Consider the following 26,957-nt stretch of genomic DNA (forward strand, 5'->3'; position numbering starts at 1 on the left):
GCCCTGCTCAGCCCCACAGAAAACATGCAGCCAGCCCCCAGCCAGTCCTGAGTCTGGTAGATTTCAGCGTCTCCTCTGGTAGTAAGGAGCAGGGTGCTCAGAGCCCTCCCGACTCCGGGGCCATTCATGTGCAGAGGAATGCCCCCATGGCTTCCCTCCCAATGCACACTGTCTTGTTGGGAGGGGAAACCGGCCGCCCGGCTTACCCGGTCTGTGACATGGGCTCCCCCAATGCACCAGGAGCCCTTGGGGGCTTCAGAGCAACCCCTCCGCAGAGGTGGGCTCACACTCTGCTTGCCCGGCCCCCTCTCTTCCATGCCTGGGGGACCGTGGCTGAGGACTCATTTCCAGCAGGAGGCTGGGCGGGGGTTGGGGCGGGGCGGGAGGGGGGGGGGTCGTCGCTGCTAGTCCTCGGGTTGGCAGCCGGAGTGTGAAGAGATGGGGTAAACACTGTGGTGGGGAGAGTTCCTGAGTCAAAGTGGGGTGCAAGGGCTGTAGAATCGTTTGCTGAGAAGCCACCGAGGATCAAGCCAGGGATTCATCGTATGGGCTGGGTTTGCCTAACCTGTGGCAGCGCACACGGGCCTGCCTGTGCGCAACACCGCCTCCCTACACAAACGCACCCGCACACACACACACACACACACACACACACACACACACACACACACACACACACTCGACTCTCAGAAGACCAGGCGCTGGCGGATGTACGTCCCCAGGTCGGGCTCTCTCCTGTTCGGGAAGGAAAACCGGACGGCAGGGCCACCTCGAATAATGGAAGAATAGAAGCCACGAGTCAAGACCTTGACCCAAGAGACTGCTGGGGATGCGACGAGGCCAGAAGAGGAACCGCGAGGCGCGCATAAAGTAAATCCGACGCCGCCGAACCCGGAGCGCCGCTGGCCCTTGCGGACTAGGGCGTAGCCCAGGGAACGCGCGCCGGCCCTTCTAGTTAGTCAGGGTGCGCTTCCTGGAGGAGGAGAAGGAGGGTTTACCGCTCGAGCGACCGGGATGAATGGAGGGGGCGGGGCAGCTGGCGGGCTGGGCCCCGACGAGGCCCCCTGCCGAGGGTGGGGCGGGGGCCGGCAGCGTGCATAAAGCCGACTGTGGAGAAGCCCTCCCACGACCCGCCACAGAGGCACAACACCGTGGGTCCCTGGGCCCGTCGAGCTTCTTCCCAGAAACTTCCCAGCCCCGCCCAGCTCCTAATCCGGCAACGCCTGGGAGGGCACACGGGCTCGAAGAAGCCCGATCTACACGTTCTGGCTGAGTTGCCCCGGGCTCCCGGGAACAGCCTGCTGGGGACTGGCAGGAGCGCGGGTGAGGGCGCGGGGCGGGCGGACGGGACCCCGCCCAGGGCGGCACCAGGGCGGGGCGTGGAGCGGCATTAGGACCCAGACGCGGCGCGGGGGTGTGTCGCCGGCTCCCGCGGCTGGCCCGCCCGAAATGCCAAATTCGGGGTCCCGGAGATCCCGGGTGAGGAGTCCGGGCGTGCGCGCGTGTGTGCAGCCGTCCGGCGGCCTACCGCCGGGCCATGTTCCATCTCCAGCCATGCGGTGGGTGCCTGAGCCGGCGGAGCCGGCGGGCGCGGCAGGGGCGCGGCGGGAGGGCCGTTCGGTCTCGCCGCGAAGGGCTGCTAGGAAGGGATGCGGAGCCGTCGGAGCACCGGGGAGAACGCGGATGCCGCCGGCTTGCACAGGCCCCGGGCCACGGTGGGCGAGGGGGTCGTGGAGGCTTCCCAGCCTTAGGGGGTCAGGTGTGAGTTCGCCCCGAGGGGGAGTGGGAGCCCGAGCCCGAGCCCGGGGGATTACGCGGGTGGTGGAGGGAGGCCCAGGGGGCCTCGTGGACACTGCGCGCTTGATTTAATGGTCTATTGCAGGCTTGAAATTCTTAGTCTTTGAACCAGTGGAGGGGTGGGGGCGTGGAAGCAGTTGGGACGGAACTGTGGAGTCCCTAGCACCCCGAGCGCCGGCCTCTTCCCAGCGGGCACGCTGCCACCTCTGGTTACGTTCTGCCAGGGACACCTTCTCGCCCCCGGCTCTGCGGAGAAGCCTGCCCATTCGGGGGGATCCCGGGGCCTCCGACTGTCCCCTGTGAGACCACAGCACTCTTTACGTCGCGGCTCTGATACCTGAGGGCCAGCCTGGGGCTTGTAGGACTATTTACCTGAACTTGGGGCTCCCGGTATGGGAGTAAGGTGTGCACCACCCCCACCCTTCCAAACCCTCGTCACCCTAGTCCTCTGGCCATCCCTGCGGCCTCGGATGCTAGCTTTACTGCCCCCGCCCCTCCTTTCTGGATGCAGACCCCGCTCCCGTCCCGCGCGTCCGTCCGCATCCTGCCCCCCCCCCCCCCCCCCCCCCCGGCCTCCAGGGTCTCCGAGTCTGGAAGCGCTTTCCTCTCATGCACGCGGCCCCTCCTGTCGCTTCCTTCCTCGCACAGAGCGGCACAAACAGCCGGGACCATCCGGGGCCCTGTGCGGTGAGCGCGCACAGAGCCCCCTTCCCCCGCTCAACCCCCCGCCCCGCGCCTTCTCCTTGGAGGACCAACGGCTCCGCCTCCCAGGAGGGCCGGGACGTGCGGGGGCACAGAGGGGAGGAGGCCGTTGCCATGTCGCCCCCCCCCCCCCCCGGTGACCCCAGGCGTGTGCTGTTGGGGGCGACTGCACGTGTGATAGGTGTTGATGGCCCCTGGGTGCGAAGAAAGAGTAGGAGGCGCCGCGATGTGCCGCCAGGAAGGCCCCCGCCCAGGTGCTGGGCTTGGCCGCGAAACAGCGCGAGCGGGAGGCCAGGGAGGCCGGCTGCTACAAGGAGGGTGGAGGGACGGGCCCCCTCCCAACAGTCTCGGCGGCCTGTGCTGAGTAGCAAAAGCAGCGAATCCTGCGAGGGTACTGTTAAACTCCTAGAGGAAACATGCTAAGAACATTTCCCCTTTCCCACCTGGGCAGACCCTAGCAGATTGGCTGAAGAATAACAAACAGGCTTGGCTTCCTCTTAAGGGGCTCCTGCCTAGTACTACCCCCTACTCTTTTTGTCCCCAGGTTGGCTTGGGTTGGGTACCTGGGAAGGGGTAAGGAGTCAGCAGAGTTGGTGTGGGGTGGGGAGCAGTTGGACACGGGACACTGTCCAGGGCTCGTTCGTGTAGCTGGTAACAACTCTTGGGTTTCCCTTGCAGAGTCCTCTTCCGAAATGTCCCAGAATGGATTCGTTGAGGATGTAGTAGGTGAGTACATCTGTGGGGGGGGGGGGGGGGGGGGAGGGGGTGTCTAAGAGAGCTCCTTGGTCAAAAGTCACAAGAGACCTAGTTCCTCCACTGGGGCACCCATGGCATTGATCACCCATCTGTGGCCCTCTGTTGGTGCTGGATGCTTTTAGATCCTCTCCTCCGGGAGATCGTGGTAAGGTGGAGGGGGCACCTAACACTGCCTCGGACGCTGACAGGCTCTCTGGTGGTCTCGTGGATCTGGGAAGGCAGGCGGTTCCCCCTCTTGGGCTATGTAGATGAGCGCCCTTGGTTCACTGTTGGAATGCTCTGGTTAGGCCATGTTGTATCTACCCACATCCCTCAGTCCCCGCCCAGCCCTGTGAGGCAAGGGCTGCCATTGTCCCTCTAACGAAATGTAACCTAACCTTTCTGGGCTTCAGCTTTGCTGCTTCCTTCAGACCAGCTCTCCCGCTCTCCACGTCTCTGGGCTCTCCTGTGCCCAGACCTGGGGGGCTGGCCTGGCCATCAGAGGGTTGTTCAGTGGGACAGTGCTTGGATAGGGTGGAGCGATGATATGCTCTTACCCAGGGTCCCCAGGGCATGGTGATTGCATGTGCCAGGCTGTTGGTAGGCAGGTTAGGTGTGTGGTTCAGCTTATAGGTGGGGACATGGCCTCCTAGGAGTGTCTCAGGGACTGGGTAGTATCAGCTGGGCAGGTCCTAGGTAGAACCCAGAGTAGGGGAGAAGGGGACAGCATGATGGTGCAGTGCCCAGAAATAATGGGTGCTGATGGGGGTGACAGAAGGGAGATTAGGGCAGGTTGGGGCTGGGGAGCCAGATAGTCTAAGCAAAACAGGCCCGGGACTGGGGAGGAAGGAGTTTTTCATGGACGTGAACTCCATAACAAAGGAGGGAAGGACATTTTTTGACTCTGGGCTCTGAGTACAGTGTAGACCTAGAGCTAGGGGGCCCTCCTAGGGAAGGCCTAGCACCTCCTGCCCAAAAGGGCCCAGGCTGAGCACAGGACACTGGGGGGAACGGGGCCTGGGATGTGCAGAGGAAACCGACGGGCTAGAGTGGAAGTGAGTCAGGGTGAGTCACTGCCTGGCAGGTGTAGGCGTGCTGCTGACCCTTCCCCGTCCCAGCACAGGTGTTTGTCAGGCATTGGTGGGGTCTGGGCTACAAGAGCCCCTTTTCTGGAGCACTCGCACGTGGTGAACCACAGGGGAACAGGGCAGTCAGGAAGGGGTGCCGGCAGGGACCTAGGAGGACTTGCCAAAAGGGGAGGCTTCCTCTGAGCCTTGAAGAAGGCCCTCTGGGGAGGGGAGCCCTCTGCTCGTAGGACAGGCCCCGGCATGCCTGGGGCGTTGGCCAACTGGCCTCAGGAGTGAGATCAGAAGTGGGGGGTAGGACCGGGCCTGAGGGACCAGGGGTCAGGGCAGGGGTAGCAGAGCTGGCCCCAACTGTCATCCCAGAGGTCTTGAGGAGCAAGAGTGGAACACTCGCGTGTCACCCGGAAGTGGGTGTGGGCTGTGAGCAGTTGTAGGCACTAAGACCAGGCTCTGCACTGGGAGTCCCAAGATGCCACCCCTGTTGCCCTCCATTGGGTCTCTCCTGGGGCGGGGGGGCGGTCCCCTTCTCTGTCAGTCCCTGACTGTATCTCTGGCTCCCCTGCTTCCTGGGCCTTGTCTGGTGTCTGGACCGGGTCTCTCAGCCTTGATGCTTCGACCCACATGCCCTCCCCGAAAGAAGCGCCCTAAAACCCTGTGCCAGTAAGGTGAGGAGGGGGCTGGCTGCCGCAGCAGTTCCGGCTTCCCTTGGGTCCCACCTAGAGAGCCAGACAGGTCTAGGTCCTGTAATCTGGGGGTTCTAAGAGGGCAGGGGCCAGTCTTGCCTGCATCATTGCACCAGGTGCCTGGCCCAGAGTTTGCAAAATGACCATACTTTTCTCTAGCTGAAGGATACACGTGGGTCAGAGCAGTGCAGGGCCCTGGTTCCCCGCAGCTGAAGAATGTTGGAGAAAGCATTTGGGTCGGGCCGCCAGCTGGCTGCCATACTTTGATTGGGGCTGGGCGGGGACTAGATAGTCTGCCTCCTGGGCCTACAGGAGGCCTCCCTCAGCGTTCACGGAGAGTGCACCAAGTGGGACAGCCTAGGGGCCCCTGCTCCTCGGGCCCGGAGTCCCTCCCTCTGGCGTGTGTAGCACTGACGGCCGGGTCCTCTCTGGGGGGGTCTCTCTCGGTGGTGGTTGGGCCTCTAGGCTACCTCAAGTGTGACATGGACGATGCCTCGGAAACCCGTGAGGAGAACCTGGGTGATGAGGCCTTCGACACGGTCACCTCCTCCATTGTGTCTGGCGAGAGCATCCGTTTTTTTGTCAACGTCAACCTGGAGGTGCAGCCCGCCCAGGCTGGTATGGGGGTCGTAGCAGGGCCAGGCTGGGGGAGGGCAGGGCACCGGGGACCGGGCAGACACGGCCGCGCTCCGCCAAGAGTCCCGAGGAAGCGGGGCGGCCCCCTGAGCCCTCCCGCTTTCCTCTAGCCGAGAGTGAGTCGCCGGGCGGCTGCGGGCTCCTACACACCTCCCGCAAGGTGAGTGGCCCGTCTGCAGGACAGGGGACACTTGGTCCTGGGCCACTGATCGAAGGGGGGGGTGGGGTGGGGGGAGGTGGCTGCTCCCCGTCACACTCAACAGGGGTCTCACACCGGCCCTCGGCCTGGCTGCGGGGGCCCGCCGTGCCGGGCTGTCCCTCTTGGAAGGGGTGTTGGTCTCGGCGGGCAGGGGCAGCCAGGGGACCAGCACAGAGGAGAGGGCCCAGGGGGCGCGCACTCACGGGCCTCCGTGGTTCTGTGCGTGGGGGTCCCCACAGTACCTGAAGTTAAAGAACTTTGAGGAAGAGGTACGTGCACACCGGGACCTTGACGGCTTCCTGGCACGGGCCAGCATCATCCTGAACGAGACGGCTACCTCGCTGGATGATGTGCTGCGGGCCATGCTGTCCCGCTTAGCCCACGACCCCCACAACACCGAGCCCGACTGCAATTTGCGCCTGTTCATGGCCATGCTCTTCACGGATGCCGGGGCTCCCATGGAGGGTAAAGGTGAGGCCCAGCTGCCCGACTGGGCAGGGGCGGTCAGGGAGGCGGGCTGGCAGACCCTCTTACCCCTTTCACTCCGGCCTCAGCCCACCTGCTGTCAGACACCATCCAAGGGGTCACTGCCACGGCCACAGGGGTGCAATACCAGCAGTCCTGGATCTGCATCATGTGAGTTGCCAGGACACCACAGCCGGCCTCCCCGCGGCTCAGCCTGACCCACCCCCGGCTCTGAGGGTAGAGGGTGTGGGCACTCTGTCCCGTTTGGTCTCTTTCTCTCCCTAAGAGAGGTCACTGGGGGGGTCAGAGTTAGGGGTTCCGGGAGCCCGGCTCCCAAGGTGGCAACTAACTGTGTGCTGCGTGCCCTCCCCACCCCGGCAGCTGTACCTCCAAGGCCCTGCAGAAGCGGCACGTGTGCATCAGCCGGCTGGTTCGCCCACAGAACTGGGGGGAGAACTCGTGTGAGGTGCGATTCGTCATCCTGGTGCTGGCCCCGCCCAAGATGGTGAGTAGGGGGTCTCGCGGTGGCTCCTGGGAAGGAAGGCTCCAGGTTACCTGGCCCTCTTCTTGGAGGCATCTCTTCCATGTGCCGGAGAACCCCACAGTCCGGGGCTCATGCTCACACTGTCCGTCACATCCGCCCTACTGAGTTTCTCTGAAGCGTCCTTGCTAGGTCCTCGTCAAGCCCTAATTTCCCCCAGACGTTGCCCAGGAAGTTGTATTTCCTTCTTGACTGAAAAGAGATACTTGTTAAAATTCGTATCCCTCAAATACGGGAGCTTGTCATTGGCCTCCCCCCACCCCAGTCCTTCTTTCAGCTGGTCGCTTTTGTGATTTGCTGGCCAAGGATCCCTGCTTCTGCCTGGGCCGTACACCCCCCTGGTCAGGGGCACCTTGCTTTTGTGGGAGCTGAGGCTGATATAGTTCGAGGAGTCTTTTTTCAAGGAAAATGATTTTTTTTAATGTTTATTTATTTTGAGAGAGAGAGCGAGTGAGCATGCACAGGGGAGGGGCGAAGAGAGAGAGAATCCCAAGCAGGCTCTACGCTGTCGGCATGGAGCCCAACGTGGGGCTCGATTTCAGTAATCTCAACATCATGACCCAAGCCGAAATCAAGAGTCAGACGCTTAACTGAGCCACCCAGGAGTCCCTCAAGGAAAAAGATTTCCAAATCATAAATAGAAAACGGCTAAGGCTGCTGCCCAGGACTGAGAAGGGACTTCATGCTTCAACTTCCACTAGCTTCTTGATGATTCTGCCCTTGCCTCTGGTACAGACTCAAGCTTGGCATGGCCCTCCTCTGTAGGCTTTCTGTAGGAAAAGCGGGTGCCCCCCAGCAATTTCACAGACGTACTGTGAGCCTCCCCGAATGCTACTCTGCTGGTGAGAGGGAAAGAGAATTTAGGGAAGTGGGCAGCTCATGGGTCAGAGAGGGCAACAGCTGGCCAGGTGGCCAGAGCAGTGGAAGAGACAGTATCCCCAGGGCTGAGCGGCTAGACTGGTGCCTCGTGACAGGCCAACCAGCGCGACGCCTGGCTCCTCCTCGGGAGAACAAGACTGTTCTAAAGCTAAAGGGAGCAGAGTGTGGGCTGGCCGGCCCTGGGACTACTGCTTTGGGGCAGCATGGAGGGGCAGATACTGCTCTCAGGGGACAGGTTGCCATGGTAGAGGCTGGGCCCTAAGTTCATGGACAAAGTTGACTTTAGTCAGGAAAGGGGAAGGCTTGACAGGCCTGGAGCCCCTCTGAAAATCAAATAAACCAGAGGCACCTGGGTGGCTCAGTTGGTTAAGTGTCCAACTCTTGATGTCAGCTCAGGTGTCGATCTCAAGGTTGGGAGTTCAAGCCACACATTGGGCTCTGCGCTGGGCATCGAACCTACATACATACGTATGTACATAGATACCTACGAGCTGTACAAATACCACTAGTGAGACGGAGCTGGGTGAACATTCTTCTCCATCGCTGTGATTTCATCATCCACGATTATACAGATTTGTGTTCCTTGGGACAATACCACTGCCTCAGTTTATGAGAACTCATGAGGTGTTTGTTTTTAATTTTTTTAATGTTTATTTATTTTTGAGAGACAGAGCATGAGCAGGGGAGAGGTAGAGAGAGAGAGGGAGACACAGAGTCCGAAGCAGGCTCCAGGCTCTGAGCTGTCAGCACAGAGCCCGACGCGGGGCTCGAACTCACAAACCGCGAGATCATGCCCTGAGCCGAAGTCGGACGCTTAACCGAACGAGCCACCCAGGCGCCCCACTCATGAGTTTTTAAAGGAAGTTCTGAGACTGCCTGTGGTTCTAGTGATCTGCTGACCTGGTGGGAATCATGGTAGAGTCCACTAACACTTGACCTTTGGGGGACAAAACTTGCTGCCAGCTCACAGTGGGGAGCACTTGCCACATGCTTCGGGCTGTCCGTGATGGGCAGGGTGCCCCCCGCTCTCGAGCTGCAGATGTGATTCTCCTGTCCTCTGCCCCCAGAAAAGCACCAAGACTGCAGCTGAGGTGGGGCGCACATTCGCCACCATGTTCTTGGACATCACCTTCCGCCAGAAGCTCCTGAACACCCGCACAGAGGAAGAATTCAAGGAGGCTCTGGTGCATCAGAGACAGCTGCTCACCATGGAGAGGCAGCGTTCATCCATCGGGACAAAGGGTTACATGAACTCCATCAGCATACACAAATCCCCACAGGTACAGGGGAGAGGAGGGCGTGGGTGAGTGGCCTGTGGCATGGGCCATGGGCCTCAGGGCTGACGGACATCTGTCTTCTTGCCCAGCCCCCGAAGCACAAGGACTTTCTCCCTATGGGGAAGGGCATCCGGGAGGACATTGCCCGCAGATTCCCTGTGTACCCACTGGACTTCACTGACGGTAGGTGGCCCTGTCGTCCCCCCGAGAGCTCAGCCTACGGCTTAGGTCCCAGGACGATACATGTGCCTGTCTTGCATCCCCAACACACTTTCTGTCCTGTCCCGTTCCCAGGCATTATCGGCAAAAATAAGGCTGTGGGCAAATACATCACCACCACCCTGTTCCTCTACTTTGCCTGCCTCCTGCCTACCATCGCTTTTGGGTCCCTCAACGATGAGAACACGAACGGGGCCATCGGTGAGGGGCTGGAGGCCGGTGAGGGTGTGGCAGGGGGCCGAGCACTGCGGCATCTGCCTGACCTCCCCTTCCCCCACTTCTCAGATGTGCAGAAAACCATAGCAGGGCAGAGCATTGGAGGCCTCTTGTACGCACTCTTCTCTGGGCAGCCGCTGGTGGTACTGCTGACCACTGCGCCCCTGGCCCTCTACATCCAAGGTGCAGTGGCCCTTCCGGTGGGAAGGTGGTTCCCACGGTCCCTGGCTCCAGCCAGGCCCTGACCTCCCACCCCTGCCCTGCTGCCTGCAGTAATTTCTGGCATCTGTGACGACTACGATCTGGACTTCAACACCTTCTACGCGTGGACGGGCCTGTGGAACAGTTTCTTTCTTGCGCTTTATTCCCTCTTCAACCTCAGCCTGCTCATGAGTCTCTTCAAGAGGTGACAGGGCTGCTGGGACCCTCAAGCAGGAGGGCGACCAAGGCCGGGGAGCTTGGTCAGCCTCCATGCTGGCCTCTTGAGGTCCTGTAGCTCTGCAGTGGATGGGGTGCCCCCACCATATCACTGCCCCAGGAGAGAAGCATGCGACCCTGGTCTCCATGGCAGGAGGATGGGGGAGCTGTGCAGAGGCTCAGGGAAGCCTACCCTGTGGCCTCCTGACAACTCACCCCCATTTGCTGAGGCATTATCACCCCCTGGCAGGTCAACAGAAGAGATCATTGCCCTGTTCATTTCCATCACGTTCATGCTGGATGCTGTCAAGGGCATGGTTAAAAGTGAGTGTCTAGCTGGTGGCTACCTGCTGCAGGGGGAGCTCAGTTGAGCAGGGGGACTGTGGGCTGTGACCAGGACAGCCAAGCAGCCTGCAAGCTGAGGCTACTGCCACAGTCCAGGGTGCTCTGGGGACCTGTGACTAGCAAAGAGCAGCCGCCCCATGTAATGGAGGGTGACCGGGCTGCCTCAGGCAGGATCAGAGGCGCCGGGCCATGCGTGAGCCACTGTCAGAGATGGGGGTGGGGGGTGGACAGGCAGGTCAAGGGGGTCCTGGCTGACTGAGAAAGGCAGTCCCCTCCCTTCCCCCCTGCCCCCAGAAGTCTTTTCTCCCCTCAGGGCCCCCTCCGCCCCACATCCAGGAGGAAGCTGGGCCTCAGTCTCCCAGAGCCCCGATGGCTGAGGCCTGCTGGCCTGTGTCCACAGTCTTCCAGAAGTACTACTATGACAACTTTGGGAACCACCATGAAGACAGCACTTCTATGGTGAGCCTGCTGGACCTCGGCACCAGCCTCAACACCAGCCTCAACACCAGCCTCCACACCGCCCTCAACACCAGCCTCCTGGCGAGCCCCCTGGAGTTCACCTCCGTAAGCGGCCCTGGTACTGAGCACCCGGGCCGGGAGACTGCTGTACTGAGCCTCCTGATCATGCTGGGCACGCTGTGGCTGAGCTACACCCTCTACCAGTTCAAGAAGAGGTGAGGGGGGCCTCGGGGTGAGGGGAAGGAGGCACCAGCCCCAGGCCGCGCTCATACACCCACCTGCGTCCCCAGCCCCTACCTGCACCCCTACATGAGGGAGATCCTGTCAGACTGTGCCTTGCCCATCTCGGTGCTCACCTTCTCCCTCATCTGCTCCTACGGCTTCCGGGAAATTAAAAGTGAGTTGGGCTCAGGCAGGGGCCGCGGTGTGGTGGGCTTGCTCCTCGGGGCTGCAGGCTTGAGCAGGGGCCTGTATGTACCCTGCTGCAGTGAGCCAGTTCCGCTACAACCCCAGCAAGAGCCTGTTTGAGGTAGCCGAGATGCACTCCCTGTCCCTGGGCGCCGTCACCAGTGCCATGGGCCTGGGCTTCCTGCTCTCCTTGCTCTTCTTCATTGAGCAGAACCTGGTGGCTGCCTTGGCTAATGCCCCAGAGAACAGGTTTGCGGGGCTGGGTGGGGAGGGGCGAGTGCGTGCCCGGCCCTCCGAGGGGCCACGGGTGTCCCGCCACACGTGCCCCTGTCCGCTGCAGGCTGGTCAAGGGCACCGCCTACCACTGGGACCTCCTGCTCATCGCCATCATCAACAGTGGGCTGTCTCTGTTTGGGCTGCCCTGGATCCATGCCGCCTACCCCCACTCCCCACTGCACGTGCGGGCATTGGCCATGGTGGAGGAGCGTGTGGAGAACGGGCACATTTACGAGACGTGAGTGTGAGAGTGGTCCCTGGAGGCCGGAGGCAAGTCATGTGGACCCTGAGGTGGGGGTAACCCTGGGCCACCTGTGACCTAGGAAGGGATACGGCTCAGGAGACTAGGGCCCCAGAAGTGAAAGAGCCCAGGGCCCCACGTGTGACCTGAGGCGGGGGTGGGGGGGGCGGCATGCCCTGCACACCAGGGCCGGAGGTGATCTGGCGCTCTGGGACCGCACAGGATCGTGAATGTGAAGGAGACACGGCTGACTACGCTGGGTGCCAGCATCCTGGTGGGCTTCTCCCTCCTGCTGCTGCCCTTCCCCCTGCAGTGGATCCCCAAGCCGGTGCTCTACGGCCTCTTCCTCTACATCGCGCTCACCTCCATTGACGGCAACCAGCTCTTTGAGCGCGTGGCCCTGCTGCTCAAGGACCAGGTGAGTGTCCGGCCTGGAGAATGAGGGGTGGGGGAGGGAGGTCCAGTTCCAGACCTGCCCACACCCGGCCCCTGCCGCCCCGCAGACCTCGTACCCGCCCACCCACTACATCCGGAGGGTGCCCCAGCGGAAGATCCACTACTTCACGGGCCTGCAGGTCGTGCAGCTGCTGCTGCTCTGTGCCTTTGGCATGAGCAACCTGCCCTACATGAAGATGATCTTCCCCCTCATCATGATCGTCATGATCCCCATCCGGTACGGGACGGCGGGCAGAGGCAGCAGAGACCCCGCTGGGTGGGAGACAATGGGTTAGGGTGGGCGGTGGGCCAGAGGGGCCCAGCCTGGCCCCGTGGGGGGTTGCGGGGAGTAGCCTCCGCCTTCTCCTCTCTGACCCAGTGCTCATCTTGCGGTCTGTTCGCTGTCCCCGCAGCTACAACCTGCTGCCCCGAATCATTGAAGCCAAGTACCTGGACGTCATGGATGCTGAACACTGAGGCCCTGGCCGTGTCCCATTCACCTGTCCCTCTGGCTCTTCCCAGGCTGACTGTAGCCATGTGGGGAGAGGTACGGGTGTCTTTTGGGGTGTTCCTCTGTGCTGCACTCCCTCCCAGCTGTCCCAACAGGCCTAGGACATCTGGGCATCAAGGTGGTGGGGGGGGGGGGGTTCTGTGGTGTGTGCCCATCCCTGTCCCCATTAGCCTTTCGCTTGGGTCAGTAACACTGCTCAGGACAACTTCTGCCCAGAGTGGAACTAAAGCCGGATTTTCTTTTGATAAAAGAGTCAGATGTCTGAAAGAGAAACCATTTCCTTGATTGTATAAGGAATTTGCTGTGTGCACATTAGAGAATAAAGCTCCCGTTTCTACGCTTCCATCTCTGTTGTCCCACCCTGCCCCGGCCTCAGAAGGCCACCTGAGAATAAAAGAATGTGAAGGGGAGGTGGAATGAAAAGGACCGGTGTTTGTGGAGCACCGTCTGTGGACTGTCCCCTCCGACCCCGCACAGTGGATGCTGGTCCAACAGGGAAATGCGGAAGGTCCAGGCCTCGGTGCTGCTGTGTTGCCAGGAAACTGCAGGGGAAGTATTCTGGGAACAGCATGTGCGAGGGCCCTGAGGAGGGCCCTCGGGGCCAGTGAAGGGCCATGGCTGGTGGAGGAGAGAGCAGGGCTGATGGCCGTGAGCCTGGGTTCCCAGAGGCAGCTGCAGAGCAGCCCAACAGATTGAAAAACAGGCGCACGTAGGTCAGAGCTGCAGTTGCAACGTGTCCCTTTTGCTGAGTGGGTACAGATTTTATACGTCGGGGGGGTAGAGGTACGGGGGGGGGGGGGGGGGCAGGGGCTGCACTTTGCACCAGGGCCCCGAGAGTGGGGATGAACTGAAGTGGGAAGAATCCAAATGGCAGGATGCAGGGATTGGTTTGCCGGAGGGGAGAAGGTGCCGTGTTTCTGGCTTGGTCATTTGGTGGTTGGCCAGAGTCCATGGCGGCAGCAGGGAATACAGATCTGAGACTCTGGCCATATCGGGGGCACCGGCAGTGGTAGAGCACCTGGCTCACGGACCCCATCACACACCTTACAGGACTTTGGCTTGACAAATACACCACAGACCAAGGGAGACATCTGCTACCTCTAAATAATAACTAGATATGCTAAGAATTTCTGCCAACCAACAAAAAAAGACCACGACTCCCAACCCCCAATAGAAAAGAGGCAAACCTGCGGTGGGGGGCACCCAAACGGTAACAGGCGGCGACAATGCCCTTGGGTACCTGAGAAATGCAACCCGACGGTGAGATGGTATCTTCCACTTGTAACTGGCAACAATGACCCTGCCCTGGCTGGCTGGACGGCAGAGCGGGAGAGGTGTATCCCCCGGCGCGCTGACTGGAGGAATGGGGACCGGGCACAATCAAGACCCATCTTCCAACTGCGCGACTGCTCCTGGGCAGGTGGCGTGGGTCCGAACACTCACGGCGCTGTGTGCGGCGATGGGTAGCTCAAGGTTAACAAAGGGGGACAGTGTCCTGTGGACCCAGGACATCACTTTAAGAGTTGAGTAGCAAGCACAGAGGGCTGCCCTGCCCTAAGCCCCAGGTCCCCACTCCATCCATGTGGCTCATGATCCTTTGGGGCCCCCTCCCCAGGGGCCTAGGTGTCCCCTGCAGGTAGGGCCTTATCCAGAATCACCAGGCCAGGAGCAGACAGGTCCCCAGTACCCCATGCCTGAGCCCAGTCAGACGTCACTCACTACCAAGGAGACAACTAGAGAAGGCTGGGTCTGGCCCTGGCACTTCCTGGAGATAACCCAGCTGAGCCTCACAGGCAAGTGGGAAGCAAAGGAATGCTGTTCTGTCCTCACCCACACACAATGATGCAGTTTCAGGGAGGAAACAACAGTTAAACTCAGGCCCTGGGCCATGCTGCCAGGACTGAGGAACAGTGACTGGAAGTGACATTCTCCAGAGCTGCCTGTGAAAAGAAATAAGCCCGGGAGGGACTCCCAGCATTATGTTCTCCCCTCCCCCATTGCACACAACAGGCTTTTCTGAATATCCTCAGGGTGGGCACCTCCTCCTTATCAGAGAAACCTGCAGGGAAGGAAAGGGAGCCACCCCAGGCCCCTTAAAGTCCCGTCCAGAAAATGGCTTCACTGGGTCACAGCGAGGACCTGGGGCAGCTGAGACAAGCTTCCCGAAAAGCTTGGAGGCCCCAGGCTGAACCATGTCATGTCATCCCACTGGGGTCAAGATTCCACCCTGCTCCCCTGCCATACAAATGAACTTGGCATTATAATCATAAACCAACACTTTGGCTGCTCTAATGCCATAGTGAAATACTGCAAAAGCACTCAACATTCTGCACTGCCTGCCCCCAACCCAGCAAACACCATGGAGGCCAGCTGGGTGGTGGCATCCCACAATGGGTGGGTGGGCGGTGTGGATCTGGCCAAGAAAAGATCAGCTTGTGATCAGAGACTTCAAGAACGAAAGGAAAGATGCACTACTCCAACACCCTCAGCTGCCGCCCTTGTCCCACCATCACCCCCAACCTGAGAGGTTTCCTGCTCCTGCCAAAAGGGACTCGGGAGACAGACAACTGCCCAGGGCAGGTTTCAAAATGGACATATCGTTTATTTTCGAGACAAGTGTCTTCCAGTACACTTACTTGTTGCATTTTTACACATCTAGGGCTATTTGTGTGGTTCTTCCTGAAACCTCCATCCTGATGTGGCCAGGATAACATCCAAGGTCCTTTTAGGATCCTAAGCCAGGGGCTGCAGGAGGGACCACTGAATCCCCGAGGGCAAGAAAATGGTGTCCCTGCCCAAAGTTTCTCCAAGCAGAGCCAGCTGCTCCTCCAAGCAGGGCTGGTGAGGTGGTCTCAACACCCCTAGCAAGTGGGAACCCTGAAGGAAGTACTTGGAGGGGTGCCTGATGGGGGAGGTTCGGGCTAGCCTTCCCCAGATCCCCCGCCAGGGCGACTGTCACCGGCTACCGGAGGACTCAGGCTGCCAAAGTATTTCTGCAGCTCAAGCAGGGCCCGGAAGCGATGGGAGATGGTGTTCTTCTCAGCTTTGGGCATCTCTGCGTACCTAAGGGGCAACAGCAGCAGTTCAGAGGAGGCCGGATTCAGGGGGTGTTCATCCCTCACCTGCCCCGGAACCCCAAGCTCAAGGAGTCACCAGGAAAGGGTGGCGGGGCCACCAGCTCCTGACAGCCAGGGTTGATTTTTTAAAAAACTGGAGAGATTTTTAAATTCCCCTGTAGCTGGAAACCCATATTAATGAGTGCGGAAAGATGTTAGATTTGCTCTACTGTCCAAAAGTCATTAAGGGAAGCCAGGGACTGGGGGATAAGCTGCATATTTGATCAGCTTTGTCATCTGTTGACAGGAAGCAGTGGGGCCTGACAGAGCAAATACGACAGTCTCCTCTCATGTACTGCGGGGGTGGCACGGGACAGCCGGCCAGTGGCCACTCCTCCACATCAGGACTCTAGTGAGGTGAGAATCCCACACCCCTCTTGGGTACTTCAGAGCCATGCTGTCCGCTATGTGGCCACTAGCCACAAGCGGCCATTTGAATTGAAATCTACCACAATGGAGTAAAAATAATTTCAGTACCTCAGTCACCCTAACCACGTGTTGGATTGAACAGAGCGGACATAGAGCATTTCTGTCTCTTGCATTCTTGGACGGTGGGGCTTCATGTTGTCCTCAGCCCTGTTTGGCTATTGTGAGGCCCCAGGCCACACTCCCTAAGGGCCCCTCTAGCCTGGAACACTTGATTCCAATAATGGCCAACATGTCCAGTGTAAATAAAGGGGGTGGGTTCCCGTGACACACTGAGAACGCTTGGCACCGTGGGGGTTTCATGCGGTGCCCACCAGAGGCTGTAAATATTAACGCTTTTCCAAACCAGATAGGGAAGTCGAATCATCCCACAGAACTGTCAGGGCGGAAAGGGGAAAGCACTGCAGTCCTGCAGCTGCTCCATGGCGAGCTGGAGCCCGGGTGCCCAGGACTCCCAGCTCCGCCCGGCTGCCCCTACGCTGGAGACTGGCCCACTCGGATTCCTTGAGTCCACCCCAGCGGAGCTGCCTTCAGCTGGAACGGCAGCCCGTGGCCTGGCCCCGCCCGTGCCCGCGTGCCTGCACTGAGGTGGGGCGCTGACCCAACCCAGACTGTGGCTATCCTGACCCCACATCCCTGGGAGAAAATGGAGCTCCTTACGTCTGCTCGTATCCATCAGGCTGAAAACAAGGATCCCAGCCGAAGTCCCGGCAGCCTCGGGGCACCACAATCCGGCCCTGCCAGACGAAAGGGAGGGACAGGTATGTCACTGGCCATAGAGGAGATGCACTAGGAGAAGGGTAGTAGCCAGTGTGAGTTCAGTTTGGTTAAGCCCCATTTACTCAAAAGATATGGTTTCAAGGGGTCCATGGTACCTGCAAATGTTTGCTGAATACACAAATAATATGCAGTGGGGCAGCTCTCCCTTCTCTCTCTCTCTCGCTCTCTCTCTCTCTCTCTCTCTCTCTCTCTCTCACACACACACACACACACACACACACACACACACACGGAAGAATGACAAACTTGAGCCCACAGATACACTGATACCCCTGGGGCCACCTGCCCTCCCTAGCTTTCACAAACTGTGACCTCAATAAAGAAGAAAGTCAACTTGGAAAAACTGACAGAAAACATTTTCTCTTAATAGAAGTTATAAGGTGCCAAACTATGCAAAGAAGCCCTCAGCCTGCTACTCAATTTTTTTAAACAAATGTTTTATTTTTAGTGATAGAGAGAGGTAGAGAGAGGGAGAGAGAGAATCCCAAGCAGGCTCTGCACTGTCCCTTGACGTGGGGCTCGATCTCACAATAGTGAAATCATGACCTGAGCTGAAATCAGGAATTGGATGCTTGACCAACTGAGCCACCCAGGCGCTCATTTTTATTATGCTAAGTGAAATAAATTGCTGCATTTCTCAAAATACAAAGGAGGCCCTAATAATTAAATGAAGAAACAGAAATCACTTGGCACAGTGTCCAATACACAAATGAGTTCAGTAAATACTGGCTGTAATAGGCAAATTCCAACAGAAAAATGTTAACAAACAACAATTTAACTCAGCATCATGAGCTGTCATGTTGCCGTAAAAGTTAAAAAATAATAAGGGGCTCCTGGTGGCTCAGTCAGTTAAGCTCTTGTTTCGGATTCTTGATTTCGGCTCAGATCACAATCTCACGGTTTGTGAGCTCGAGCCCCGCACCAGGCTCTACACTGAAAGCGTGAAGCCTGTTGGAGATTCTCTCCCTCTCTTTCTGCCCCTTCCCTGCTCGTGCTCTGTCTCTCTCAAAATAAATTTAAAAACTTAAAAATAATAACAATAATAGTAATCTTAAAAATACAAGGGAAGCGGTGCCTGCGTGGCTCAGTCAGTGAAGCATCCATCTAGGTTTCTGCTGGAGTTGTGATTTCACAGTTCAGGAGTTCGAGCCTTGCGTAAGGCTCTGTGCTTACAGCTTCAGATCCTCCCTCTCCCTCTCCCTCTCCTCCTCCTCTACTTGCTCTCTTGGGTCTTTCTCTCTCTCTCTCTCAAAGTAAATAAACTTAAAAAAAAATAAATACAAGGGAAGCGGTAGAGGATGAGGATGAGCCAGTAGCCATAACTGCCAAACTGTTCAGACCAAAGGCAAATTCTGCTACCGCTAGTGGGGAGCTATGTGACCAAGGCCCACAGCTGACCACTCTGAACCTCACCCACACCACGAATGGTGGGGCAGGTAGTGTTCTCAGCACTGGGGTAATAGCAGGCCCAGCCTTACCCTCATAGAATGGGTCTCTTATGCAAAACAGGCTTTCCACCAGTCAACAGATTAACGATTACCAAATGCAAAGTGCCTTTGAGGGAACAGACAGGAAGCTGGGCTCAAGAACAACAGCATGCAGTAACCTAGATGAGGAACTCCATGAGGAGACACTTTAGCCACATACAAGTGCTGGGCAAGAACACTCCAGGTGGTAGACACAGCCGGTGTCAGGACCCAAGATGGGGAAGGGCTTGGCACGGGCACTGCAGAAAAGACAACGTGACTGGGTTTAGAAAGCTCGAGTGAGAACAAAACCAGAAGAAACAAAGCCACCTCAGCAAAAGCAGAGGCTGGCCAGCAACAAAGTGCGTGAAGCAGCCAGAGCTGCGGAGACAACAGGAAATAGGGAACGGGGACCCCAGGGAGCAAGCCCCATCAGCAGGGCCTGCAGTCATTCATACTTCTGATTTTCTAGAGAACGTTTCTGTGAAAGTAGCAGACAACTACGACTAATTTTTCCCAGCAATTATGATCCAGCAATCCTGGCTCTGTTCGGCCAAGAGAACTGAGCACAAGATCTCAAGAGGTATCTGCACACCCATGTTCATAGCAGCATTATTCACAATAGCCGAATGTGGAGGCAATTGAAACGCCCATCGATGGATAAATGGACAAAACAAATGTGAATATACATACAATGGATATTATTCAGCCTCAATAAAAAGGAGGAATTCTGTCACATGCTACAACACAAATGATCCATGACGGACATTATACTAAGAAATAAGCCAGCCAACATGAAAAGATGTTCAACGTCGCTCCTTATCAGGGAAATACAAATCAAAACCACACTCAGATACCACCTCACGCCAGTCAGAGTGGCCAAAATGAAGAAATCAGGAGACTATAGATGCTGGAGAGGATGTGGAGAAACAGGAACCCTCTTGCACTGTTGGTGGGAATGCAAATTGGTGCAGCCGCTCTGGAAAGCAGTGTGGAGGTTCCTCAGAAAATTAAAAATAGACCTACCCTATGACCCAGCAATAGCACTGCTAGGAATTTACCCAAGGGATACAGGAGTACTGATGCATAGGGGCACCTGTACCCCAATGTTTATAGCGGCACTCTCAACAATAGCCAAATTATGGAAAGAGCCTAAATGTCCATCAACTGATGAATGGATAAAGAAATTGTGGTTTATATACACAATGGAATACTACGTGGCAATGAGAAAAAATGAAATATGGCCTTTTGTAGCAACATGGATGGAACTGGAGAGTGTGATGCTAAGTGAAATAAGCCATACAGAGAAAGACAGATACCATATGGTTTCACTCTTATGTGGATCCTGAGAAACATAACAGAAACCCATGGGGGAGGGGAAGGAAAAAAAAAAAAAAAAAAAAAAAAAAAAAAAGAGGTTAGAGTGGGAGAGAGCCAAAGCATAAGAGACTGTTAAAAACTGAGAACAAACTGAGGGTTGATGGGGGGTGGGAGGGAGGGGAGGGCACCTTTTGGGATGAGCACTGGGTGTTGTATGGAAACCAATTTGACAGTAAATTTCATATATTAAAAAATAAAAAAATAAATAAATAAAAAAAATAAAATTAACATTGATAATAAAAAAAAAAAAAAAAAAAAAAATAAGCCAGCCACAAAAAAGACAAATACTGTACGTAGGATTCCACTTATAGGAGGGGCCTGAAGTTGCCAAACTCTTAGAAACAAAAGTGGAATACCAGTTGCCAGGGTTCAGTGGGGAGGGGAAAGGGGGAGTTTTTGCTCAATGGGTATAGTTTCAATTTTGCAGGATGAAAAAGTTCTAGAGATCTGTTGTAGAACAGGGCACACATTCTCTCTCTCCCTCTGCCCCTTCTCCCCTGCACACACTCTCTCTAAAATTTAAAAAAAAAAAAAAAAAAAAAAATGTAACCAGCAGGGCATGATGAGATGTCTGTGGGCAACCCCCAGAGGAGCCTCTGGGGTATGGCTCCGTGGGCCACAGGAGACTCTGGATCTTATCATGAGAAGAAGGGACTGGCAGAGGAGTGATGTGCCAGAATGTATCCTCCCGACACAAGGATGAACAGCCGCACTGTCGGGGGAGCAGGCCAGCCCAGAAGGTGGTCTGGACCCTGTGAGAAGCACAGGGGTGTGTTTCTGAACCCAAGGGTGTGCTAGGCAGGCATGGGTGTGTTCAAGGGCAGCCAAGGAAGGAATGAGCTAGGGGAAGAAGATTCCACAGGAACATGAAAAGTTGGAAAGGCTGTGAGATGCTCAAGGGAAGCTATAGCCTCAGCAGTTGGATAAAAAGACTTGAGCTGGAAGCAACTGGGGTTGTCCATGTAGCTCTGGGTGTTGTCACCTTCAGTTCCATATCTGCTTCCTAGAAGGGCACACAGTGCAGGGCTCTAGGTATACCAGGCCTCAACAGCCATGAGCCACTGTGTGTATCCCAGAAACAACAGCCTCAGAGGTCAAATAGATTTGGGGATTGACAGCACTTCAGGTTGTCATGCCCAGGGGCATGCCTGGGCAAAGCTCTGGGAACTAACTGGCCAGGAGGGCCCTTCCCACCACCCTCCTGCATTAGACCCTGGGCCATTGGCTCAAGCCACAGCACCCTCTGGCGGCACATGGGGGAACTATTATTCGTACGCACCGAGGTCCGGCCCCTGAACAGGCGCACTGGCTCGCTGGGGTCCCCGGTGCTGAGTGCAAACGTGCAGAGCGCATAGGCTGACTTGTCCTCAAACCCAGCCAGAAGCTGGTGGAGACCTGTGGGGGGGGGGGGGGGGATACAGTGATGGCTGTGCAGCTCAGCTCCCAGCCTTACTCCCCATCCCTGAGTCCCTGGACGGGGGAGCCACCAAATTTGGGGAGCTTATACATGTCGTCAGATAGGTTCCGTGCTTATAACCCTGGAAACTGGGTGACGGGCACATGGAGCTCATTATTCTATTCTACTACTGTATATGTTTGAAATGCTCCATAATATAAAGTGTTTTTAAGGCACCTAAGGAGGGGACATTTTGGCCCACAACGTGACAGGGTATGCAAGGGGCGGCCAGTCCCCCAGCCCAGGCCCTCGCTAAGGCAAGGACAGGCCAGCAGTCAATAGGGCCAGCCCTCTCAGCCAGAATAAACTGCAGCCCCTTTGTCTCCAAAACTCACAGCACCCCCACTCCCACTCCCATCTTCTCAGAGCTCCCTGGAGCTGGGTGTGTGTAGGGAGAGTGGCAGCTGCTCCTTATAGATAGTGAAACAGATGAACACAGGCTCCATGGTGGGGGCTAGAACCTGAGATTCCTGATTACTAGTTGGGATTCCTCCACTGGACCCCCTCCAGATTCTCAATTCCCAATAGATAAAAGAAGAGAATAATAAAGGAGATTAATACCTTCAGGCTTTAACTTCTCCAGAAACCACTTTCTGCAAGAGAAACGAAGGTGAATCAGACAACAGGAGCAGCTGGAGCTTCCTACCATCTTCTCTGGGCTGCACTCCCCAGGGAGTAGAGCCCTGGGACGGCCACGTGACAGGGCAGAAAATGCCGCAATTCAAAATGAAGAGAAATAATAGGAAAAAGGATGGAGGCATACAGGCAATGCACAGATCAATAAACCTATGAAGACCTCAACCTCACTGGTAATTAGAAAAATGCAAACTAAAACCAAATGTGGTAACACTTCACATCCCCCACACTGCAAAACACTGAAGCCCTAATAAGCGCCGGTGAGGGTATGGTGCAACATACGTAAGGTGCAGCTGCCCTGGCAGACATACTGGCGATCCAAAAGTTCAGCATATACATATCCAAAACCCAGCAAAAGCACTTCTGTGCGTATGTCCTCCAACCCCGGCCAAGGGTATTCAAATCGGGGTATTTGGATCCTAGAGATACACAAGGACCATCTGAGGGTGTCCAGGGCGCTGGACAGTTTTAAGGACATCCATTTTCAGATCTCAACTTCCTCATTTCCTTTTTCCTGAAATTGATCTGCCACGAATGTACCTCTCCAGCGGGTGGGTTCCTCTTGCCCATCTCCACTTACACAATCACATTCTCACACTTTACAAAAGAAAGAAAGGCATGCCTCTCCCCCATCCCTAATCCCTTCTCGGGACAATGTGAAATATTGGTGCTGACACCAAGACAGTGAATGACCCACAGTATTAGGTAACCAATCATTTCAAAGTTGAGGTGGTTTTGTGGCCAGGCGCCTGCAAGGGGAGCACTCACATGTAGGGGCCAGGGAGGCCCCCAAGGGCGTTGAAGCACAGACAGGTGTCCTCCACCAGTACGGGCCCCTGCACCTGCAGCACATGGAAATGGAGCCCTGAGACCTGTGACCAGGAGTAGGCCCTGTCCCTAGCCTGAATTCCTAGGCCACCCTGGCTGGGGCCAGACACACAGCTAGTTGTGATCTGTAGCAGCAGGAAACAGCTACAGGAAACAGCCCTTGGGTAATCTCTTATCTTCACTTTAGCGATAGGAACACCAAAAACTTGGCAGGTTGTAAAGCTTATTCCAGGCACAGCAACAGGAGAGCTGAAAGCTGAGATTCACACTCAGGCTCTTCATAAAGTGCTCTTTCTCAATTCCACAGAGATGTGTGAGTGCAGCGGTAGATAGATGTGTGTGGGGACAATGTAGAGATTGGAATGTATGTATCTGAAAATCAGAGAGAGGTGTGTGTGTGGTGGTCTGGGAGATACTATGCAGTCAATGTTGAGAAGAAAGAAACATTAATTGGCCCCAATCTAGCTGGCCTGGGCAGGTCCCTGAAGTTTTGACCAACTGTGCCCACCCTATTATTCTCTGCCTGAGCCCAGCAGGCACAGCCCCCAGGAGCCCCCAGGACAAGAGGAACAAGTATGGGACACGCGAGGAACAAGCACCTGGCGAGCTGCCTCCTGACACTTCTGTATGGAAATCTCATCAGGCTCTCCCTGGTACTCTGGCACTTATTGGAGAAACAGACACACAGAGAGTCAGGTCACAGGGAGACAGAGAAATGGAACGAGTTTTCAAAAATAAAACAAAACAGAGACATACGGTCAATCTTCTGTGCCACCAAAGTGCACGGAAACTTATCTCCCAGAATCTGAATGACCTGTTCCAAAATGAAAGAACATTTATCACCATTTGTTAACAATTTCCCCATACTACACAAGCTGTCGTCCACTTTTCTCTTCAGGTAATTCTCGGGCCAGTCCCCTCAGGCTTACCAAATTAGGCCCATGAGCCTCACTCCAGACTTCAGGGCCCCACTCCAGCAGGTCAGCTTCCCCATCTGCTCAGCCTCCTACCCCTCCTACTTCAGGTCTCTCTGTTCATGTTAACCAGCTACCTGGAATACCCTCTCCCCTTCTCCCCGCTCCCTGAAACTCTACCTAGCCTCCTATTCCAGTTCTCGATCGGGGGTTACCCAGAATTCAAGAAGCCTGTAAACCTGGATGGGAAAAAATACCTTTTTATTTTCACTACTCCCTAGCTGAAATTTAGCATCTTTTCCAATTGTGAATATAGAAAACCAAAACAGCATCAGCAGTTCCTGTGACCTTTAAATCTATTAAAATCACACACGTGGGGTTGAGCATCCATTCGTTTCAGCTCAGGTCATGATCCCAGGGTTGTGGGATTGAGCCCTGCATCAGGCTCCATAGTAAGTGTGAAGCCTGCTTAGGATTCTCTCCCTCTGCCTTCTCTTCTGCTCACTCTCTCTCTAAAAATAAAATATAAAATCACACATGTTGTCATATTCCATTATAGCTAGAGCAGAATCTCACAATATTTACAATACTCTTTTAAAATTATGGTAACAGGGGCGCCTGGGTGGCTTAATCGGTTAAACCTCCAACTTCAGTGCAGGTCATGATCTCACGATTAAGTGAGTTTGAGCCCCGAGTTGGGTTCTGTGCTGACAGCTCAGAGCCTGGAGCCTGCTTTGGATTCTGTGTCTCCTTCTCTCTACCCCCCCCCCCCCCCCGTTCGTGCTCTGTCACTCTCTATCTCAAAAATAAATAAACATTAAAAAAATAATAAATGAATAAAATAAAAGTATGGTAACTACACACTGCTAGATTGAATCCTTTAATGCGTTAATAAAGTATATGTTAACTAGATCACAAACATGTATATTTTGAACTTTCTTTCCTTTTTTTTTTTTAAGTTTATTTATTTGTTTTGAGAGAGAGAGTGCACAAGCTGGGGAGCGGCAGAGAGAGGGAGAGACAGAATCCCAAGCAGATTCCATGCCATCAGCACACAGCCTGATGCAGGGCTCGAACTCACCAACTGTGAGATCATGACCTGAGCCAAGCTCAAAAGTTAGACACTTAACCAACTGCGCCACCCAGGCGCCCCTACAAATATTTATATTTTGAGAATTGTACAACAGAATTTCCTTTGTGATGGTGCTCTGTTCAGCGTGTCACTACTTGTCTGTTTGACTGGTCTGGCCTCAAGATCCCAAACTTTTCATTAGCACAGGGCTCTGGCTCCTGAGTAGGACACCCTATACTGGTACAAAAGTGCTATCATTCTCTATACTGCAGACAAATGAAGAGGCCCCTAATGACTGCATCCCACTCGTCTGCCTCAGACATATATAGCGGATGTCACCAATTTTGCACCATGACTCACCTCCTTGGCCATGGCTGACTGAGCAGGGGCAAACCCTTGACCAAAGCAAAGCTAATCAGAGCTAATGTATGGCAGAAGCCTCACTGCCCCCTCCAGCAGGAGGGAAGGAAGCAGAAAAACACCAGCAGGAAAGGGATGAGCATCCAGAGAGAACTACAAGGACTAGATAGGCCCTTGAGAGGCTCAAGTCTTGTGAGACATCACATTGTAACATTGTATTACTAGGAAAAGTCACCTGGTGGTTTATATAAACTTCTGGTGTCCCTATTACTTGCTGCCAAAGGCTATCCGTCCACCCGCAGAATCCTCACAGCTAGCCACAAATTCCCAGAGGCAGGAACTCTGGATCCATTGCCTCTCTCACTCCTCCACCCAACTGGTTTGTGAAACAGACCTCTCAAACCATCCCCATTTCACAGAGAAGGAAACAGGCTTGGAGAGGCTGAGGACCACATTTCTGAACCGTGGTGGGGCGTGGACGGCTCAGTTTGGATGCCTGCCCCACGCGTTGTCTGGCACTCCTGGGTCCGCAGGGCGGCCTGGATCAGCTCCAGAGGGGTGTCAAGAGGCACGGTTTGGGGTCTAGCTTAATAGGTGACCACTGGCACAGGTACTATGGACCCGGCACTCCTTTGGCTCCCGCAACCCCGAGCTCACAAGCCCGGATCTGTCAACGCCTTCATTCTATCAAGGCCAACCACCGGCCGCCCCACTCCGCACACAAGGCTGTTTCACTCCACGAGGCCCAGCCCGTTCCACACGCCCGGGTCCGCCTCTCCGTGCCCCCTCCACCTGGAGACCGCTTCTCTCCGCCCTATCCTCAGCGGGCCCTGCCACACGCTACCCCCCAGCCGCCTACTGGTCGGCCTCCCGCGCCCTCCCGGCACCTCCTCCAGCTTCTTGGCGTTCCCCGTGACAAACACGATCTTCTTCCCGGCTAAGGGGGCCGCCATGCCGAACCGCATGCATGACCCACAGGAAGCTCCTTTGCCTCGGGTGGCAGGCACTTCCGGCTGGCGCGCGGAAGCGGGCGGCACGGCTTCCGGCTTAGCGTCCCGGACAAGGCAGCTTTAAGGCTCCCGGGAAGCGCGTCCTCTGTGAGCGGCAGCCTAGCTGCCTTTGGAGCGAGAAGTCCGCGCTGGGGGCCCGGATTCCTTGCTCAGATTCCGGGAGCAGAGCGCCTCTTATCTGGTTGAACAGCCTGGGGCGCCGGGCGCTAGAAGGGGGGAAAATGGCGCGGCCCTTCTGCGCCGGAATTGCGAGGTCTTCCAGAGACTGGCGGTCGAGACCAGGCCCTCCCGCCAAGGGGCGCTCTTTTCGAGGACCAGAAGAGACCATTGCAACCACCGCCCCCTACCCTGCTTTCTCCCCACTCTGGGAAGGGGGCACCGAGGGAGGCTAAGAACCTTCACGGTAATGAGCTGCAGTCTTGTGCTCTGGGCGGTTCGCGTTCTCCGCGGGCGCCTCCAAATCTGCCTCTGAGAGCTGTTTCCTTCCGGGCAAGGGCTGCAAACCTGGGTCTTTATCCTGACCTCATCTTCAGCCCCACTCCCGTCTCTCCTTTCCCGTCAAGTCTGACCGTGGGTTAAAAACAAAAACAAGAACAAAACTTGTTTTAAATTAAGATATAATTAACATATAATACCGTATCAGTTTCAGGTGTGCAACTAATGGCTTGATCTTTGTATACATTTGGAAGCGTTCACCTCCGTAAGTCTGGTTAACATCGATCACCTTATGTATTTTTTCTTGTGATGAGAACTTTTTAGATTGACTCTCACTAACTTTAAAATATGCAGTACGTAGTCAACGTGCTACCATGCTGTACATCTCCAGGATTATTTATTTTACAACTGGAAGTTTGTACCTGTCAACCCCCTTCACCCATTCTCCAGTCATCCAACTACCAGTCTGTTCTCGTTAACTATGAGTTTGTTTGTTTGTTTGTTTTAAATATTTATTTTTGAGAGAGCGTCAGCGGGGGAAGGGCAGAGAAA

The 26,957-nt window shown here is 55.9% G+C and overlaps 2 protein-coding genes across 19 annotated transcripts; one reads left to right on the forward strand and one right to left on the reverse strand.

Moving 5' to 3' along the window:
- Window positions 1-665: 665 nt before the first annotated feature.
- On the forward strand, window positions 666-12,871 carry SLC4A11 (solute carrier family 4 member 11). Of its 16 annotated transcripts, none has more exons than XM_078444220.2 (20): window positions 666-870; window positions 3,178-3,225; window positions 5,468-5,620; window positions 5,749-5,798; window positions 6,077-6,308; window positions 6,392-6,473; window positions 6,684-6,807; window positions 8,790-9,002; window positions 9,089-9,182; window positions 9,294-9,419; window positions 9,504-9,617; window positions 9,708-9,840; window positions 10,102-10,175; window positions 10,597-10,870; window positions 10,946-11,052; window positions 11,144-11,312; window positions 11,404-11,577; window positions 11,803-11,998; window positions 12,084-12,253; window positions 12,429-12,871. In XM_078444220.2, exons 2-20 carry the CDS (start codon window positions 3,192-3,194, stop codon window positions 12,490-12,492), a joined length of 2,583 nt encoding a protein of 860 aa, XP_078300346.1. In that variant the 5' UTR covers window positions 666-870; window positions 3,178-3,191; the 3' UTR covers window positions 12,493-12,871. The 16 variants fall into 16 exon arrangements, with proteins under 16 accessions (XP_078300346.1, XP_078300352.1, XP_078300345.1 ...); XM_078444219.2 differs by lacking the exon at window positions 666-870 and adding an exon at window positions 1,141-1,323; XM_078444217.2 differs by lacking the exon at window positions 666-870 and adding an exon at window positions 1,537-1,559.
- Window positions 12,872-15,107: 2,236 nt separating this feature from the next.
- Window positions 15,108-26,128, reverse strand: ITPA (inosine triphosphatase). 3 transcript variants are annotated; one of them, XM_078444230.2, is made up of 8 exons: window positions 25,848-26,123; window positions 23,371-23,428; window positions 23,214-23,278; window positions 22,555-22,628; window positions 21,712-21,743; window positions 20,974-21,089; window positions 16,729-16,805; window positions 15,108-15,589 (listed from the first exon to the last, which is right to left on the reverse strand). In XM_078444230.2, exons 1-8 carry the CDS (start codon window positions 25,923-25,925, stop codon window positions 15,448-15,450), a joined length of 642 nt encoding a protein of 213 aa, XP_078300356.2. In that variant the 5' UTR covers window positions 25,926-26,123; the 3' UTR covers window positions 15,108-15,447. The 3 variants fall into 3 exon arrangements, with proteins under 3 accessions (XP_078300356.2, XP_078300357.2, XP_078300358.2); XM_078444231.2 differs by lacking the exon at window positions 23,371-23,428 and having other exon boundaries at window positions 25,848-26,128; XM_078444232.2 differs by lacking the exons at window positions 23,214-23,278; window positions 25,848-26,123 and adding an exon at window positions 23,544-25,833.
- Between the last annotated feature and the right edge of the window lie 829 nt (window positions 26,129-26,957).

Source organism: Panthera onca, chromosome A3, assembly GCF_046562875.1.
Source record: "Panthera onca isolate mPanOnc1 chromosome A3, mPanOnc1 haplotype 2, whole genome shotgun sequence".
Taxonomy (NCBI): domain Eukaryota; kingdom Metazoa; phylum Chordata; class Mammalia; order Carnivora; family Felidae; genus Panthera; species Panthera onca.

Coding starts and splice junctions, on each gene's coding strand:
- SLC4A11 (XM_078444214.2), top strand. CDS start 2,614: ATGTCGCCCCCCCCCCCCCCCGGTGACCCCAGGCGTGTGCTGTTGGGG. Junction 5,621..5,748: donor GGTGCAGCCCGCCCAGGCTG/GTATGGGGGTCG, acceptor GCTTTCCTCTAG/CCGAGAGTGAGTCGCCGGGC. Junction 11,313..11,403: donor GCTAATGCCCCAGAGAACAG/GTTTGCGGGGCT, acceptor TGTCCGCTGCAG/GCTGGTCAAGGGCACCGCCT.
- ITPA (XM_078444230.2), bottom strand. CDS start 25,925: ATGCGGTTCGGCATGGCGGCCCCCTTAGCCGGGAAGAAGATCGTGTTT. Junction 23,429..25,847: donor ACGCCAAGAAGCTGGAGGAG/GTGCCGGGAGGG, acceptor ATTTTGGAACAG/GTCATTCAGATTCTGGGAGA. Junction 15,590..16,728: donor CCTGATGGATACGAGCAGAC/GTAAGGAGCTCC, acceptor GTTGCCCCTTAG/GTACGCAGAGATGCCCAAAG.